General features: G+C 41.4%; 1 protein-coding gene across 1 annotated transcript in view; it reads right to left on the bottom strand.

The window, feature by feature from the left end:
• The window catches only part of ttc6 (tetratricopeptide repeat domain 6), a 183,228-nt gene that overhangs the window by 38,639 nt on the left and 125,420 nt on the right, over nt 1-19,169 (bottom strand). The window contains exons 22-26 of the mRNA XM_048600425.1: nt 18,294-18,434; nt 18,061-18,210; nt 15,954-16,094; nt 7,901-8,014; nt 4,235-4,354 (exon numbers count right to left, since the gene is read on the bottom strand). Of these exons, the coding sequence (XP_048456382.1) occupies nt 4,235-4,354; nt 7,901-8,014; nt 15,954-16,094; nt 18,061-18,210; nt 18,294-18,434 (666 nt within the window). The remainder of the gene's footprint in view (nt 1-4,234; nt 4,355-7,900; nt 8,015-15,953; nt 16,095-18,060; nt 18,211-18,293; nt 18,435-19,169) is intronic.

Raw genomic sequence — 19,169 nt, 5'->3', positions numbered from 1 at the left:
GACAGCCTAGCAGGGAAAGCGGTAGAGAAGCAATGACAGGAAATTCTGGGGGTAATTTGAGAGACACAGCAAAAATTCATCCCAAGGAAGAAGATACATACTAGGGGGAGAATGAGGGAACCATGGCTGACAAGGCAAGTCAGGGACAGCATAACGGCAAAGAAAAAGCAGACGATGTGATGAAGATTAGTAGGAAGCCAGAGGATTGGAAAGTTTAAAAAAGCAATAAGTTGGGAGAAGTTTGTTTTTTAGATATCTAAAAGGTAACAAAGCAGCAAGGGTGGACATTGGACCACTGGAAAATGAGGCTGGAGAAGTAGTAATGGGGAATGGAGAAATGGCAGAGGGACTGAATAGACATTTTGCATTCCTTTTCACATTGGAAGACACCAGTAGCATACCAGAACTTTGACAGAGTCAGGGGGGCAGAGGTCAGTGTACTGGCCAACAGCAAGGAGAAGGTGCTGGGGTAACTGAAAGGTCTGTCGGTGGATAAATGACCCAGGCCAGATGGACTACACTCGGGTTCTGAAGGAGATTGTGGAGGCATTGATGGTGATCTTTCAGGAATTACTGAAATCAGGGAAGGTTCTCGAGGACTGGAAAACAGCTAGTATAACATTTTTGTTTAACAAGGGGAGGCAGAAGACAGGAATCAATTGGCCAGTTAGCCTGACCTCAGTGGTAAGATTTTAGAGTCCATTATTAGGATGAGAATGTGCAGAACTTGAAAGTGCAGGATAACATAGGGCTAAGTCAGCACGGCTTTGTCTAAGGAGGACATGCCTGATAAATCTATTAGAATTCTTTGAGGAGGTAACAAACAAGTCAGTCAAAGGAGAGCCAGTGGATGTATTTGGATTTCCAGAAGGCGTTTGACAAGGTGCTGCACAGGAGGCTGCTGAATTAGATAAGAGTTCATGGTGTTAGGGGCAAGGTACTTGCATGGATAGAGGACTGGGAAAAGGCAGAGAATGGGGATAAAGGGGTCTTTTGCAGGATGGCAGTTGCTGACTTAATGGAGTTTTGCAAGGGTCAGTTTTGGGACCACAATTATCACGTTATAGATTAGCAAACTGGATGATGGAACTGAGGGTATTGTTGCTAAGTTTGCAAATGACAAACATAGATGGAGGGACAGGTTATGTTGAGGTAGCAAGGGAAGCTGCAGGAGGACTTGGGCAGGCTAGGAGACTGGGCAAAGATGTGGTGGATGGAATACAACATGGGAAAGCATAAGGTTATACACTAGATAGGAAGAATAGAGGTGTAGACTATTTTTGAAATGAGGAAAGACTTCAGAAATCTGAAGCACAAAGGGACTTGGGAAAACAGATAACAAGGTGCAGGGCTGGATGAACACAGCAGGCCAAGCAGCATCAGAGGAGCAGGAAAACTGACGTTTCGGGCCTAGACCCTTCATCAGAAATGAGGGAGGGGAAGGGGCTTCTAAAATAAATAGGGAGAGAGGGGGAGGCGGATAGAGGATGGATAGAGGAGAAGATAGGTGGAGAGGAGACAGATAGGTCAAAGAGGCGGGGATGGAGCCAGTAAAGGTGAGTGTAGGTGGTGAGTTAGGGAGGGGATAGGTCAGTCCAGGGAAGACGGACAGGTCAAGAGGGCGGGATGAGGCTAGTTGGTAGGAGATGGGGGTGGGGCTTGAGGTGGGAGTAGGGGATAGGTGGGAGGAAGGACAGGTTAGGGAGGCGGGGACAAGCTGGGCTGGTTTTGGGATGTGGTCGGGGGACGGGAGATTTTGAAGCTTGTGAAGTCCACATTGATGCCTTTGGGCTGCAGGGTTCCCAGGCGAAATATGAGGTGCTGTTCCTGTAACCTTCGGGTGGCATCGTTGTGGCACTGCAAGAGGCCCAGGATGGACATGTCGTCTGAGGAATGGGAGGGGGAGTTGAAGTGGTTCGCGACTGGGAGGTGGAGTTGTTTAGTGCGAAGCAAGCATAGGTGTTCCGCAAAGCAGTCCCCAAGCCTCCACTTGGTTTCCCCGATGTAGAGGAGGCCACAATGGGTACAGCAGATACAGTATACCACATTAGCAGATGTGCAGGTGAACATCTGCTTGATGTGGAAAGTCTTCTTGGGGCCTGGGATGGGGGTGAGGGGGGAGGTGTAGGGGCAGGTGTAGCACTTCCTGCAGTTGCAGGGAAAAGTGCCAGGGGTGGTGGGGCTGGAGGGGAGTGTGGAGCGGACAAGGGGGTCACGGAGAGAGTGGTCCCTCCGGAAGGCAGATAAGGGTAGGGAGGGAAAAATGTCTTTGGTGGTGGGCTCAGATTGCAGATGGCGGAAGTTCGGAGGATGATGCGTTGGATCCGGAAGTTGGTGGGGTGGTACGTGAGGACGAGGGGCCTTCTGTTTTGGTTGTTATTGCAGGGAGGGGCTGTGAGGGATGAGTTGCGGGAAATGCGGGAGACATGGTCGAGGGCGTTCTCGACCACTGAGCGGGGGAGGTTGTGGTCCTTGAAAAACGAGGACATCTGAGATGTTCAGGAGTGGAATGCCTCATCCTGGGAGCAAATGTGGCGGAGGCGAAGGAATTTGGAATAGGGGATGGCATTTTTGCAGGAAGGTGGGTGGGAGGAGATGTATTCTAGGTAGTTGTGGGAGTCGGTGGGCTTGAAATGGATATCGGTTTCCAGGTGGGAATCCTAGTTCAGAATTCTCTTAAGGTTAACATGCAGGTTCAGCTGGCAGTTAGGAAGGCAAATGCAATTTTAACATTCATTTGAAGAGGGCTAGAATACAAGAGCAGAGATGTTCTGCTGAGTCTGATCAGACTGCGCTTGGAATATTGTGAGGACCTTTGGGCCCTGTATCTAAAGAAGGTTATAGTGGCCTTTGAGGGGTTCCAGAGGAGGTTTACAAGAATGAACCTGGGGATGAAGGGCTTGTCATATGAACAACAGTTAAGGACTCTGGTTCTGTACTCGATGGAGCTTAGGAAGATGACAGAGTCTCTTGCTGAAACCTACAGAATACTGAGAGGCCTGGATAGAGTGGACGTGGAGAAAATGTTTCCACTAGTAAGACAGACTAGGATTTGAGGACACAGAATGAAGGGACCACCCTTTAGAACTGACATGAGAACTGACCCAGAGGGTGGTTAATCTGTGGGACTCAGTGCCACAAAGGGCCGTAGAGGCCAAGTGAATGAGTGTTCTCAGGACAAAGAAAGGTTCTTGATTGATTGGTAAGGGGATCAAGGGTTAGGGTGGCACTGTGGCTCAGTGGTTAGCACTGCTGCCTCACAGTGCCCGGGAGCCAGGTTTGATTCCACCCTCAGGCGACTGTCTGTTTGGAGTTTAAACGTTCTCCCCGTGTCTGCGTGGGTTTCTGCTGTGTGCTCCAGTTTCCTCCCACAGTCCAAAGATGTGCAGGTTAGGTGGATTGGCCATGCTAAATTGCCCAAGTGTCCAGCGATGTGTAAATTAGGTGGATTAGCCATGGGAAATGCAGGGTTACAGGGATAGGGTAAGGGAATGGGTTTGGTGGGATGCTCTTCAGAGGGTCAGTGTGAACTTGTTGGGCTGTATGGCCTGTTTCTGCACTGTGTGATTCTGTGATTCTAAGAATTATAGGGAGAAGGCAGGAGAATGGGTCTGAGAAACATATCAGCGATGATTGAATGGCTGCACAGATTTGATGGGCCAAATGGCCTAATTTTGCTCCTGTATCTTATGGTCTTTTAATTTTCACTCCTGTCTCAGGAGTGTAGACCTACAAACCCAACGTGGGAGAAAGGACCCTAGACAGTCAGTCAGAGTTTTGATGTTGGGGATGGAGGGCTGATGTCAATGGGAATCAGACTGACCAGCCCTAGGAACAGTTCAGAATCAGCCTTTTGGGCTGCAAAATGTAGAGGAGTGCTGTAAGAAAAAGAATTCTACAAAATCTAGCCACTTTGCCCTCAGCCCCTCAAACCCCACATTCCCCATACCCCATTATGCTAACCCATGGCATCTCATGCCCCTATACCTACCACAGTGGCCCCCATACCCTCCATTCCCAGCAATTATCATCTTCTTCTACAAACCTATGTAAATTAATTACTGTCTGTTGGAAGGGCCAGAGCTGGTGTGTTATGTTTTTTGTCTTCACATGGCTGACAAACAAAAAATCACCATTTGGAAACTGTATGAATCTATGTTCTCCAACAGTGCACCAAACATTTATCATTCTTTACTTGCTGAAAGTCCTTGGTCGTCTTATTTATTGTGCTGACCTTTAGTGCATTCTGATGGTCATCCATCTTCAAATATAACAGACCACGATTAACGAACACCTTCAAATTCAATTTTTTGTGGGTGCCAAGGAGCAGAACTATCCCATAGTCTTTCAACGCCTGAAAAATGTTACAGAATATTTAAATTGAACAATAAATTTTATTTGACAACATGATAAACCTAGTTGCACATATTAAACATTCTTGAATAGACTGTTTTTATTTGGGCTTTTAAACAGCTCTTAAACCTGCTTTGTTTTTCCAATTTTTGACCACCATAGGTTTGCAGGATTCAAAGGGATCAATATGACATTGAAGAAGAATAGGGAACTATGTGAAAGTGGAGGGATAGTACTCCTAATCAAAGATGGTATTGCTGCAATACTTACAGCTGATCTTGGCTCAGGAAATCAGGATGAAGAATCAGGTCGGATGGAGATGAGTAAACAATAGGGGGAAAAGGTCACTTGTGGGAGTGACCTCAAGGCCTCCCAACAGTAACCACAGGAAATAGCAGGAAATACAGAAAATGATATATTGGGTGATTGTGATAAAAGCAATGCTTGTGAATGTCTATCCTGTCAAATAGCCTCAGAATCAGGACCAGGGGACATGACAGCCTTTAATCCCATTAATATACACTATCTTCAGTGATAGTGGTTGTTCTCAGTTTCTCTCCCCCTTTCCTTCTTAATCATCGACTATTCTTCAGATAACCTGTCATCTACTTTACTGCCATTCTCTTCGACAGCTTTCTGAAATTACCTGGGGTGGCTTCTTTGCAAAAAGTCATTGAAAGTTTACTGTTGACACTGAGGGTTTTTAATAAGGTTTCCTGCAAAACATATTACTGGGAATAACTGCTGGCTTGGAAAAGGTTCTTGTTATTGTCTGATTAGAAGGAAGCATGCTGAGAATCACCTGAGTTGGAGGAATGCCTGATAAGAATAAGCTGTCAATTTGATCTCTCTAATTTCTGAAAAGAAACCCCTCTTATTGAGTTCAGGTTAAAGCAATTTGTTCTTTTGAAAAGTGATTGAAGAAGCATCTCGAGACTGTATTTTCTGAGCAAGTTATGTTTTCAAGATTTCAGAGACAACCATGCCTGATCAGTGAATTGACCACACACTAGAACATCAGAGCCACAGACATTGGAATATCCTATACTACGTTCTTTTGCCTTCAAGAATAACCTGTTGGTCACATTGTTTATTTCTTCAGAAAGCCAATTGCTACAGAGAATCATGTATGGTAAATAATTAGAGGGATAAGCTTTTATTCTTTATTACTGATGCTCTGTTAACCAGTGATGCATCTTAATGAATACATTCTGTTTCGATAATAAAGAAATAAAATTGATCCTTTTACTTAAAAACAGATATAGATAAATTATTTCATTGGTCACCTGGGTAACCAGAACAAGTATTTTATGTTGTGTCCTGTGGTGTACTGGAACTGGGGCAATGGTACATTCTTCCAGATTCAGTCATAACATTCATAATATTTGACATGTCATTTGGTCAGTACAAAATCCTCTGTCTACCTATTGACTTTAAAATAAGCCCAGGTGTTTTCCAGCAGAAAGTAACTGAGAGACACACAGAATACAAAGGAGCAGCGAAAAAGTTGGTAATATCCAGATCTCTGGTGTAGATGTGAAAGATCACGACCACCCAACTACAGGAAGTCATTGAGACAGCAAAGAAAGCTGGGATCCAGCTAAACACTGACAAATGCAATGTGAAATTGCTGGAGTCCAAATCTTCAGAATGATGTACTCAATTAATAGAGTCAGCTGAGTCCTGAAAAGTCAATGCCAACTCTGAGATGGAAACTTCAACAGAAGAAAAAACATTTGAGAAACGTTATACATGGAATGGAATGTTAACGTGCAGGTACGGCCAGATATTAGGCAGCTAAATGGGATGGGTAAACATGAATAAAGGATGCTTCCTACAATTGTACAAGGTTTTAGTTAGTCCCTATCTGGAATTGGTGTGAATTTTTGATATTTAAAGATAGATATGTCTTGCATTGGAGATAATACAGAAAAAGCTTACTGAATTGGTCCCTGGGATGAGAGAATTGTCTTATAATGAAAGGTTAAATAAATTCATCATATGTTCTTTGCGGTTTGTATGAATGACAGGTACTGTCATTGACATATTAAAGAATTTAAAGGGGTTTGGTAGGATGGATATGGTTGTTCATTCAGTATTGAGATTCTTTGGATGTCTCCAGAAGATTATGTATGCTCCATCAGTGAATACAAGGGAACATATGGGAAAATGGAGTTAAAGCCCACGATCATACTGAATTGCAGACCAGGCTTGATGTGCAATGTGGTCTACTCCTGGTCCTCTTTGTCATATTCTTATGTCCCTTATCATGATGAAGTACCTGAGAACTTTCAAACGTCACAGCAAATCTAAGAGATCTGATGAAAGATGATCCTGAGTAGAAGTGGTTGGAGTCACACAACAAGACTCCCAGCAGACCCAAAGAAATAGAATACAAGAAGACTGGCCCGTCATACTAAAACAGAAAGAAACTTGTCATTGTGTAAGTAGATGCTTACACAAAAGGATTAGGAGCAGCCCTGTTACAAAGGAGAAAATGGAAATTATTTATATCCAAAACTGTAACCTTAGCTGAAAACATATCTAAACATAGAAAGAGATTTTTTTGGCAGTTGTGTCTGAATGTGAGAAATTCTGTATATATCTGTGAAGGGGAATGTTTGCAGCAAAAACTGTTCATCATCCATTGGACATATCTACAAGAAAACTCTGTGTGAAGCTCCAGCAAAACTGCAAATATTGCTCTTGAGGCTTCAAAGTTATTATTTCACTTCGAAATGCAAGCTAGAAGGGGAATGGTGCCAGGAGGCATCCTATGTTGCTTGTCACCACAGGAGAACATAAGACGAAAGATCTAAGATCATCATCCAAAGCACCACTAAAATGGACTTAAGTCAGAGATGAGACCAACAAAAATGAACAGTTAAAGATGTTCCATCAGTGATCTAGAGATGGCCTGATAAGATACGGCAAAGAAAGTGGCAGTATTGTTCTATCAGTGATGACATCTCACTGGAAGGTAGTGTTCTGCTGGCCAGATCTAGAGTCACTACCCAAAAACAATGCAGCTAGAAGCTCCCTAGAAGATACATGGGAATGGCCAGTATAAGCTCAGAACCAGATCAGTGCATTAGATAGGCACTACAAAGACCTTGAAAGATGGAGGTTAGAGTAGTCCAGTCACCGCATGGTTAGGGGAATGGTAGATGGGTGAACTTAATTGGGCAAGAAGCTAAAAGCAGATTCTTGATGTTAGGATAAACTTCAATTTCTCCCCTTTTAGATGGCAGGTTTATATTGCCAACAAATGCATTTGCATTTCATTAATATCACAACTTGTCAAGATTAACTTCGCTTTCCCAATTAGCTTTTACCCAATCAAGAGCATGACCTTATACCATATTTCCAAAGGAACACAAGTTTATAGAAAGATCCGTCCAGATGGTCAACAGAACGCTTACAAAATAGAAATCCCACTTTAATGTCATCTGAAAATTGTAAGTCATCTTGCTCCTTATAACAATGACCTTTTTTAATTCATATTCCACTCAGCCTCAGGACTTACAATGTATTTGTTCTATTATACCTTTTGAAGATCATTCATTTGCTGGTGGCAGACAGCTCTGTTAAAATAACCCAAGATGCAGGTCTCATTCATGTTTATTGCTTCAGTTAGATCCGCAATCGCCAAACGATATGCCTGCAAAGGAAAAGGTTCTCAATAATGTTTTAGTAAAACACAAGATAGTGATGATTTCTAGAAAGAAAAACAACATGAAATATCACACATGTATTAAAGCTGTTTAGTTAAATAACATTCAACAGCCCCATCATATACAATACTTGACTTCTGGCAATAATTTGATCACTCAAATATGGCACTAAATAGTTGATGTGTGTAGTGGTTGGAATGAAGTCAGCCAGGTAGACCTCATAGAATGTGAGTTCTTTGATTGGGGCTGTTAACCTGGTCCAATCAGGGAGCCCTGGCTGACAGATATAAACAGGAATGTCAGACATCCTGCTCACTCTGAGGGCTGGCTCTGAGGAAACTGGATCAGTGTCAAGTACTCTCCTTGTGTAAACAAAGGGTAACTTGATGACAGAGTACCAGCCTCTGTAGAGTTGTTTTAGTGGTTATGAGAGAAAAGCACACTCCTAACGAAATTCACTCGCAACCATCATCTTTGAGTTAGGGTAAGCATTTCTCGCATCACGCCATTATTTAGGAAGCTTGACTTATTCAATCCTGCTGTCAAAGACTAGGCACAGGATGTGGAAAGAATATGTTTTTTTTTCCAGGCAAATGACATTCGCGGAGATGAAAAGCAAGCAGTAATTTTCCTGATAGCTTGTGGACACGCAGTTTTTTCAGTTATTAGGAGCCTAACTTTCCCTGAGGCATCAGCTTCTAAAACTTTTCAAGTGTTGACAGATTTAGTTAAGAATATTATGACCCCAAGCTGCCTCTAAATCTGAGATGCTATTGGTTTTACTTGGCAATTTGAGAACCAGGGGAATCTGTATAGGAATTTTTGACAAGGTTAAGATGATTAGCAGAGGCAAGTGACTTTGGTTTAACCCTTTTGAGATACTGAGAGATCGTTTGAGATGTGGGATTAATGATGAAACCATGCAAAAGCACCTAAGAGCTGAAGCTCAATTGGACTTCAAACAGGCACTACAACCGGCTTTATCATTCGAAAATGTGGCATATAGAATATGAGTTGCAGGGTATTCTGATGGAAGTGGACACCCTCTCCAGTCTGACTGAGCTTGGGAAACACCACTTGAGTAAAGTCAAGAGACTTTACTGGAGAATGCTGGAGAATCTGAGATAACAAGTTGTAGAGCTGGATGAACACAGCAGGCCAAGCAGCATCAGAGGAGCAGGAAAGCTGATGTTTCGGGTCTAGACCTTGGCCTGCTGTGTTCAACCAGCTCTACACCTTGTTATCTCAGATGCCTTGGCCTGCTGTGTTCATCCAGCTCTACACGTTGTTATCTCAGATTCCCTCTGATGCTGCTTGGCCTGCTGTGTTCATCCAGCTCTACAACTTGTTATCTCAGATTCTCCAGCATTGGCAGTTCCTACTATCTTGAGTAAAGACAATTGCTTAATCTCCCTCAGGTCATATCCTGAACAGAGGTGCTCTAGGTCAGTCCACAGCAAAACCCCAAAACAAATTCAAGGCTTAGCCAAACAGTTAAAATTTTCTTCTTTGCTCGAGACAGCAAAAGAATCCCACTAGACCTAAATTGAGCAAGAGAACTATAGGCCAGTATCCACTACAATGCACACCCTACATCTAGTTTGAAAAAATTAAATTGCTTAGCAGCATCCAAATCAGAACCAATCAAAATAAATGTCTGGTTAAACAGTCACCTGTTTCTAATGGAGGTCAATATCAGCCCGGCTGTTTCAATGATCACAGAACCAGTCTTTCCCAAAATTCACTCTGGACTCCAACCCTTAAGTTTGCGCAAGACCTCGGCTAGACAGAGAACCTATACCAGGGAACCTTTACAGATTAAGGGTACATCTGTGGTTCTGGTCTCTTATGAGAAGCAACTGGTTCAGTTACCAGCGATTGTAGTAAAAGGCTTGGGGCCCAAGGTTGATAGGGCGAAATTGGTTGTGGAAGATTCACCTAGATTGGCTCAACATTTTTCGATGAGAAAATGGCTGCCTGAGTGAAGCCCTAATTAAATACCCAGAAGGCTTTCAGGAAGGTCGAGCGACTATCAAAGGAGCCAAGGCCATCTTGCATGTCGACCAGGAAGCAATTCTGTGATTTTGCAAGGCCCACCCAGTGGCATTTGCCTTACGGTCAAAAGTAGAGGCAGAAATTAGAAGGCTGGAAAATGGAGGAATCATCAAATCACTGCAGTTTGCAGAACAGGCAGCACCAGTTGTACCAATTAGGAAGCCCGATGTGTCGGTTTGCCTTTGAGGGTATTTTAAACAAACGGCACTGAATAAATACTCAATCCCTTGCATAGAGGATTTAACTGCAAAGCTGGCAAGGGGAGCTGTCCTTCACAAAGGTAGACATGAGCCATGTGTGCTTGCAACTGCCGTTAAAATGAGCATTCCCAGAAGTATGTTACAATTAATACCCATAAGGGTTTGTACCAATATACGAGACTGCCATTTGCCAGTTGAGAGGGTTGGATTATGAGGAGAGACTGAGTAGACTGGGATTATACTCATTGGAATTCAGAAGAATGAGGGGAGATCTTATAGAAACATATAAGATTATGAAGGGAATAGATAACGTGGAGGCAGGGAGGTTGTATCCGCTAGCAGGTGAAACTAGGACTAGAGGGCATCACCTCAAAATAAAGGGAAGCAAATGTAGGACTGAGGTCAGGAGGAACTTCTTCACCCAAAGGGTTGTGAATCTGTGGAATTCCCTGCCCAGTGAAGCGGTTGAAGCTACCTCGCTGAATGTTTTTAAGGCAAGGCTAGATAAATTTTTGAACAGTAAAGGAATTAAGGGTTATAGTGAGTGGGCGGGAAAGTGGAGCTGAGTCTCAGAAGGATCAGCCATGATCTTATTAAATGGCAGGGCAGGCTTGAAGGGCCAGATGGCCTACTCCTGCTCCTAGTTCTTATGCTCTTATGTTCTTATGTTCTTATTTGAGGTATCGTCAGCCTGTGCAATCTTTCAGCGGACGATGGAGAGCATTTTACAAGGTCTACCCCATGTCACTATTTGTTGAAATGATGTGCTAATAAGAGGGAAGACCAATAAGGAGCACTTAGAGAACTTTGACATAGTCCTTAGATGTTTTTTTCCCAGGGGACCATGCGCCTTAGAAGGAAAAATGTATGTTCCAGGCACCCCAAGTGACCTACTTGGACTACAGAGTCAACAAAACCAGGTTACATCAGTTGGAAGATGAAGTAGGGGTGATCAAAGGTGCCCCGGCTCTCATGTCTGTACCAGAGCTAAGGTCATTTCTTGAGTTGGTGAATTATTATGGATGATGCATATATAACAGGGCCTCCATCCTGGCACCTTTGCATCATCTCTTCTTTATTCCTTTATTCATTAATGGGATGTGAGCATCGCTGGCTAGGCAGCATTTATTACCCATCCTTAATTGCCCAGAGGACAGTTCAGAGTCAACCACATTGCTGTGGGTCTGGAGTCACATGTAGGCCAGACCAGGTGAGAATGGCAGTTTCCTTCCCTAAAGGACATCAGTGAACCAGATGCGTTTTTCTGACAATTGAGAACAGATTCATGGTCATCATTAGACTCTTAATTCCAGATATCTTATTGAATTCAAATTCCACCATCTGCCTTGGTGGGATTTGAACCTGGGTCCAGAACATTATCTGGGTCTCTGGATTAATAGTCCAGCGATAATACCACTAGGCCATCGCCTCCCCGTTAAAAAAGAGTCACCCTTGGAAATGGTCATGCAGCTAAGCCATAGCTCTCAGGGAGGCGAAAAAACAGCTATCATTCTCAAAGGCATTGGCACACTATGATCCCAAGCAAGATCTGGTATTGAAAAGCAATATCTTCCAATACAACATCAGGGTAGTAATAGCTCATAGATGGTCCAATGGAGAGGAACACCCAATAGCATATGCATCCAGGGCTTTGGCTAATGCAGAGCGTAAATATGCCCAGATAGAGAAGGAAGGTTTGGTGGTCATATTTCAAGTTAGGAAGTCCCACCAATACGTTAACAGATGTAAATTTGGACTAATAAGTGACCACAAACTCCTGCTAGATCTACTTAATGAGGACACGGCAGTGCCGCCCACAGCTCCACGCCGAATTCAGCAGTGGGCTCTAATACTAAGTGCGTATAATTACAAGTTGGAACACCGTCTGGGAGGCCGAGTAGCAAATGCGGACGCCTTGAGCCCCCTCCTACTGGCAGATACACCATCAATTTTCTGAACATACTTCCAGTCACAGCTGACAATATGGGACTCTAGACACAGAAAGATCCGGTCCTGGTAAATCTGAAACTGTTTTTGGTGGTAATGGGAGAAACCAAAGGGCCGTTACACCTAGAATTGATACCTTTTTTAACCCGGTGAGATCAGATCACAATAGAGGACAGCATATTATTATGGGGAGCAAAAGTCAACATCAGATACTGGTTGAACTCCACCAGGGTCATCTTTGGGTTTCCAATTTGAAGATGTTGGTGAGAAATAACGTCTGGTAGCCAGGATTGGATGCAGATGTAGCCGGTCAGTGCAGCAGTGCCCAGAGTGCCAACATGGACAAAACTTACTGCCAGCAGCTCCCCCACATTCATGGGAATGGCTGGATAAACATTGGACTTGGTTACGCATCGAAGATGCAGGTCATTTCATGGGCTCAATGTTATTAGTCATTGTGGGTGTCCACTCAAAGTGGCTCAATGTGCATAGAGTTCATTTGTCAAACACAGGGACAACAATAAAAAAAAGCACACGCATCTTTTGCAATACATGGACTCTCGGACGTGTTGGTCACAGATAATGGGACATCGTTTATGAGCAGGGAATTTGAGTATTACCTGAAGTTGAATGGTGCTCAACATATAAGGACAGCTCCATACCATCCATCATCCAATAGTCTGGCAGAAACAGCAGTCCAAACTTTGAAGGCAGGCTTAAAGAAACAGCCTACAGCTTCACGAGATATCAACTATCCCGGTTCCTATTTGCTTATCGGACCACCCCTCATGCAACTAAGGGAAAGCTCCAGCAGAGTTGCTAATGGGGAGAAGACTCTGCACCAGGTCAAATCTGATCTTTCTAAATCTGGGGCAGAGGGTGGAACGGCATCAGGAATGCCAATGCTGGGCACAAGACTCCGCTAAGTGAGAGAGACAGTTTATATCAGGGGATGAAATTTGATGTAAGAACGCAGGAATGGCCCTGCATGGGTGAGAGGCATGGTCGAAACGAGGTCAGGTTCAGTGACGTATAAAGTTCAGCTAGGTGCAACAGTCCTGAACAAGCATGTGGACCATATGAAAGCTGCAAACTCGCAAACAGTGCAGAAGCAAAATGTGCCCAGCTCCTCCACTGCCTTTCCGACAGTTCCAGAACCTCTGTCAAGCATTGAAGAGACCTCAGAATCTGAGATGGACACGGTGGATGTCGCTGCCTTGAAACCTTTGCTGCCTAAAGGAATAGACAACATGCACTACATGCTAAGGTTAACATTAATGCCCATGAGGCTGTCATCCTGTTAGCAACTTACATGAGGAAACTGCACGAAACTGGTGCAATCCACACAAGATAAGTTGCCTTAAGTGACATCTTAAGTGCCAATATGAATCCTTGAGATCTTTACATTGTTCCAGCAGATGGATGTCCCATCACTGCTCTAACGGTATGCATAGATCTACATATTATCATGACCCATCAGGTGCCAAATTCATTGATCTCATACATTTTTGGTCATAACCAAGTAGCACAGATTCAGCTATGATTCAGCACAGATTATGTCAGATGTCAGACCAGCTGCAAGAGTTCTGAAAGATCATCATCGACCAGTGGACTGAACACACCCAACAGCTCCCTGAGCCAGTACGTTCGTTCAAGTCATTCAGGATTCTCCAAGAATGTAATCTTGAAAGGCAAACAAGTTGTAGTGCAGTATAATGCCCATTGAATGTCATAAAATGCTTCACAACCATCTGATTACATTTGAAATGTCACACTGTTGTTACGTACACAGACATACATTAACTGGCAGCTTAGGTAAATACTTATTTTATCTCTCAGGTATTTTGTTTATATAAATCTAATGACGAAATCAGCTGCCAAGTGTGATTTTAGTTTAACATCAATTAAAACTCTTTGGAGATTTTTAACTAACTAAAAGAAAATGAGAAAATAGATCCAAAAGTTTTCATTTTTTAAATCATATTCAAGAAAGCCCACTAAATATGTTTCCTGCCTTTTGCTAATTTTTATCTGGTATAAATAATAAACACAATTATTGGTGAGTTGTTGCTTAATCTTCTCTATATCTGAGTATTTGTTTGATGCAATATATGCAAACTTATTGGGATAATGCCATGTATGAGCATGAGGAGGAGGCAACATAAACAAATAAAGATGCCAAGTAGGACGTGGCGAGGATTGTGAGCAGCAGAATTATACCACATAGATCCTGGATGCCAGTGCTTGAAACAGTTCAAGGATCTTAAACACGTGGTTAAAAAAGACAAGTAAAACTTGGAAATGAACATACAGGTTATATTAGAGTTCTATTTTGAAATGTACAGACAAGTCAGATTAGTATGTGTCATTCACATGTTTTACTGAGTTTTACTCTGGGATACTCTGACAAGGTGAGTGACACATCTAACCCTCAGAAGAGTTAAAAAATCAAACTAAGAATCTTCATGTCACATGCTGCTCCTGAGAATGGCTAATAAGAGATTATCAAGTTAGAACTTGATCAAAAACAGAGGTCGGTAACATTCCAAGAGGAGGAGTAAACTTAAGGACTGGATGAACTAAGAACTTGATAAAGAGGAGCAAGCATCTTATAAGGACATTTCTCTGATAAGTGGTGAGAAAATGTTTGCATTTAGAGGGACTTGAGTATTCCTGTAGATGAATCACACAGTATTATCATGCAGCTACAGCAAGCAATTAGGAAAGCAAAGGCTATGTTTGCTTTAGGTACAAAGCAGTTGAAGCATTAGTACATATAAGTTTTATTAAATTCAGCAGGACTTTGGTGAGGCCATATTTAGAGTACTGTGTGCAGATATGATTTTATCTAAGAAGGAACAGATTTATCCTTGAAGGAATGCAACAAAGTGCCACCAGACTGGTTTCTAGGTTAAGGGAATTGCCCAAAGAGGAGAAATCGATTGGACTCCAGGTACAATCTCTGGTATTTAAAGGTATGAGAGATGATCTAAATTAATTATACAATTCTTAAATAAAAACACAAAATTCTGGAAATATTCAACAGGTGGAGAGAGAAGTAGAGTTAATGAGCTAGATTTTTGTGAGGTCAGAGCAATTCCACAGACCTTGAACAGGGCCAGTTCTGGGATTTCTACCAAATTTTGTTTTTATTATGCACGCTTGGCTGAGAGTACAGACTTCTATTAGTTTGTTGAAACAGCTGTACACAAGGGAAAACATGACTTGATTTATAATTTTTATATTGCATTGCTTTCATCAATGGGTCAATGCTTATTTATATTAGAAAAAGAGGTGTCAAGTAGATTCTACTATTGATACTTTAAACGTCTGGTTGATTGACATTTTTATGAGGTTCAAATAATAGCAATTTTTAAAACAAGTTACGAATAGCTATATTTTTAAATCTTTTCCATCATTGCCACGATACAGTTCAATGATTCTGCACTGCCTGCACATTGGGCGAAGCAGCATGGGTTGTCATGGAGAGTAGGAGAAGGCTGTGGGGATGCGTCCCAGAGAACAGAGGTAGGCATTTTCAGCAGCCTGTCTCAGCTCTTGACAGCCCTTTGGCCACCTTCAGAATGTTTGTTTGCCAGTCACCCAACTCAATCATGTACCAGCCTCACCTTTTGTTTAACAAGCAGTGCCACTGCATTTATTTCCCAAAGATAATGTGTTACTGACTGTAGAAAATGAGCACAATAAAATGATTTCACATTACCTTACTGCAGAATTTCAGTGCTCCTCTGCATAGAAAAGCTCTTATACTTCTGGGCTCAATCTTCAATGCTTCATTACAGCTTAGAATGGCTTTAAGATAGCGTCCCTGCATTGCATAATAAACAGCTCGACTTAGATAGACCTATGGAAACAAAGACGACCCTGGTAAAGACACCATTTCTTTGGAATTCTTCCATAGCATTATAAAGTTTACAAATTAAATAATATTTCAGAATAAACATGTTATGCTATATTTTAAAATCTTTGTACAAGCTCGTTGAAGAAGAACTGCAAGTAGAGACCTGTCTCTGTTCACAGTACTGCCTTGGAATTCCATGTCTCCATGGCTAAGTACGACTGACTGCAATTGCACCCTGCAGTACACCATTAAATAAACCCAGCTATAGGGCTTATGCCAACATCTTCACCAAATCAGAATTTCATGGAAAACCTAAGGGAATGTCAATGATCAAAGCAAGAGAAAATATATTTCAGATTTGTAAATGGTTTCTACATAATAAGATCTTTAGGATTTGTGACCATCTGTTTGCTGATCTGCACCAGAAGGAAAAAGACCGAGATAAATAAAATATTGACATAGGATTAGACAGATTTTGCAGCATAGAAAGAGATTATTCAGCACAACTATGATTGGTGTTTATACTACACAGAAGTATCATCCTACCCTATTTCATCTAATCTTATCTATGTAACCTTCTGCTCATTTCCATATTATATTTGCTCTTAAAGGTAGCTGTTATTAAATCTTCCTTAAGGCAGATGGTTAAACAGGAAACTGGACACCAATTTTTTTACTTGATAATAGATTTACTTCATATTAGAATCCAATGACATATTTATCTCCTCCATCACCGACATCCAAGAAAGCTTTCTCAATACTTTTTTTTGTTTGCACTGGTCAACTCACCAATTTTGTTTAAATCTTGGAAGTTAAAACTTAAAAGTGTTAACTGAAAAGGTTTGGTTTATGTGACCAGAACCGGAAGCAGAGCAGCACATTCAGTAGGTCATCTGTCCAAACCTTAAAATGAATCCTTAGGGTGTAGAAAATGTTAACGAACAAGGCTAGGAACAGTCATCCTCTGCATCCCTCACAAATGGTAATATTTGTGGAGTTGTGAATATTACAGGGCTCATCATCATGAACCCAGTATCAGAGGAGGTAAATACTCCAAATTTGGGCCATTATTGGTGCCAGTGTATACTTAGGCTATACATTGCCAGTTGTGAAGAACATTATAAAGTCTGGTGGGTCAGAGGTAAGGTAAGGGCTGAGAGGAAAATCGGAGATCAAGGCCTGGTCTTGAAAGGTTGAAGATTTCAGGCTCACCTGAAAAGGCAATTCTGACAAATACTTAGAGTCATAGAGTTATACAGCACAGAAACAGACCCTTCAGCCCCAAGGGTCATCCATGCTGACCAGGTTTCCTAAACTGAACTAGTCCCTGCATTTTATTTATGCAATATTTAACAAAGTCTTTCTCCAAAAAGCTATGTGACCTGATTTAACCCCTTGTCAGTTTAAAAGCAGAGCTTGAAAATATGACTTCAACTCTGCTATTCTGCCTCAGTTCATTACACGCACATGGGTCAAAGGGTGGGTGAGGTATAGAAACAGAAGGAAAATGTCAGCACCATATAATCAAAATCCAAAACCCCCCAAATATTTATTTACAGCAGGGATGTTCTGTTGTCAGTGGCCACTTCAACCCTGATGGAATGCTTTGGGCCAGGATTGTAGTGGAATGGCTTTTCTTCATAGTTGGCACTGATAAATTATGTGTCAATGAGCTATTTTTATGAGAAATCCTAGGCTTTGACGTATGTTTGAATCAACTACGTGATAAAGGTTGCTAATTTTTTTGTTAGCACTTCTTTTTACAAACTAAAAATACCACAAAACTAATAAATATTATTAGCTAAGTCTTCTCAACACTTAAAAAATAGCCAATACTTACAAATAATAGACATATCTGTAAACATGACATTTAAAAAGTGATGATGAATATGTATCAACTAATTAATTATTTTGTATCAATCTGGATACAATTACCTCAAATCAATGCATAAATAGGTAACCACAATACCTCAAAGAATTGGGGGTTGATTGTAAGTGCTCTGTGAAAGTCATAGATACAATTAAAGTCATGAAGCTTCAAACTGCATAATCCTCGCTGATAATAAGCTTTAGCAAAATTTGGGACCAATTTCATTGCATTATTAAATGAATCCATTGCCTGAAAAATATCAATCAAAAATTACTTAAAGTAAGAGAGCCTAATTAACATGAATACATCACAATAAGGAATAATATTCTCACCTCTCTGAGTTGATTCAGTTCAGTGTAGCAAAGACCCATATGGTAATATATTTCTACACTCGTATTAACTGTATTTGCAATTCTTATTTCAGAAGCTTCAGGTTCAAGAGCCAAAGCTTTCTGAAAGCTGTTCAGTGCATCCTACATTGTAAAAAGAATTTTGAGATATGATAAAAGCTTTAGGATTACAAACTTAATGTTAATACCTTTGTATTTTGTGACTGAAGAGAATGGGATTCAGTGGAAAGGTGTTGAAAGAGAACAAAGGGGAAATACATGAAAGACAGAACACAAACAAATAAATGGTTCAAGAAACTTAATGTAATTGCTGAACAACTACTGGTCACTATTTTCACAGTGCAAACTTTACATACAGGGAAATCAAACCACTGAGTCATACTGGCAGACAGGATAACAAATACTCAGTTTTAGTACTTGATTATATTTGCAAGCTATGCACAAATATGCTTCACCTTTCCATCCTATTTTGCTCAAGAAGACCTTTAACCTTTAGTGTACAGTGTTATAAAAAATTGACGACTACATTGATAAAAAAATGAAGTGCAAAGTAATTTGAATGATTCTACTTTTTTTTATGATTGACTGACTTTTGGATTTTGAAACTGCCACAAAAGTCACAAATTTATCATTGCAGCATTTGCTCCAAATTAACTTATGCTAAGAAAGCTCTATGTATACTAATGATGCTGAACTATCAAAAACCTTAGTGGTCACCCATTATCAGAAGCATCTAACTGTGATTTCCTGCTGATAGAAAGCATTTTAATAAAATATACAAATCCATACCTGTAGATATGAGCCTGATTAACTGTCAGTGAAAATGCCCAAATTTGGCAAGAAAACAAAATACATATT

The sequence above is a fragment of the Rhincodon typus genome, chromosome 8 (genome assembly GCF_021869965.1).
Source record: "Rhincodon typus isolate 14 chromosome 8, sRhiTyp1.1, whole genome shotgun sequence".
Taxonomy (NCBI): domain Eukaryota; kingdom Metazoa; phylum Chordata; class Chondrichthyes; order Orectolobiformes; family Rhincodontidae; genus Rhincodon; species Rhincodon typus.
The sequence above is the reverse complement of the archived record's forward strand: the minus strand, read 5'-3'. Positions and strand labels throughout refer to the sequence as shown.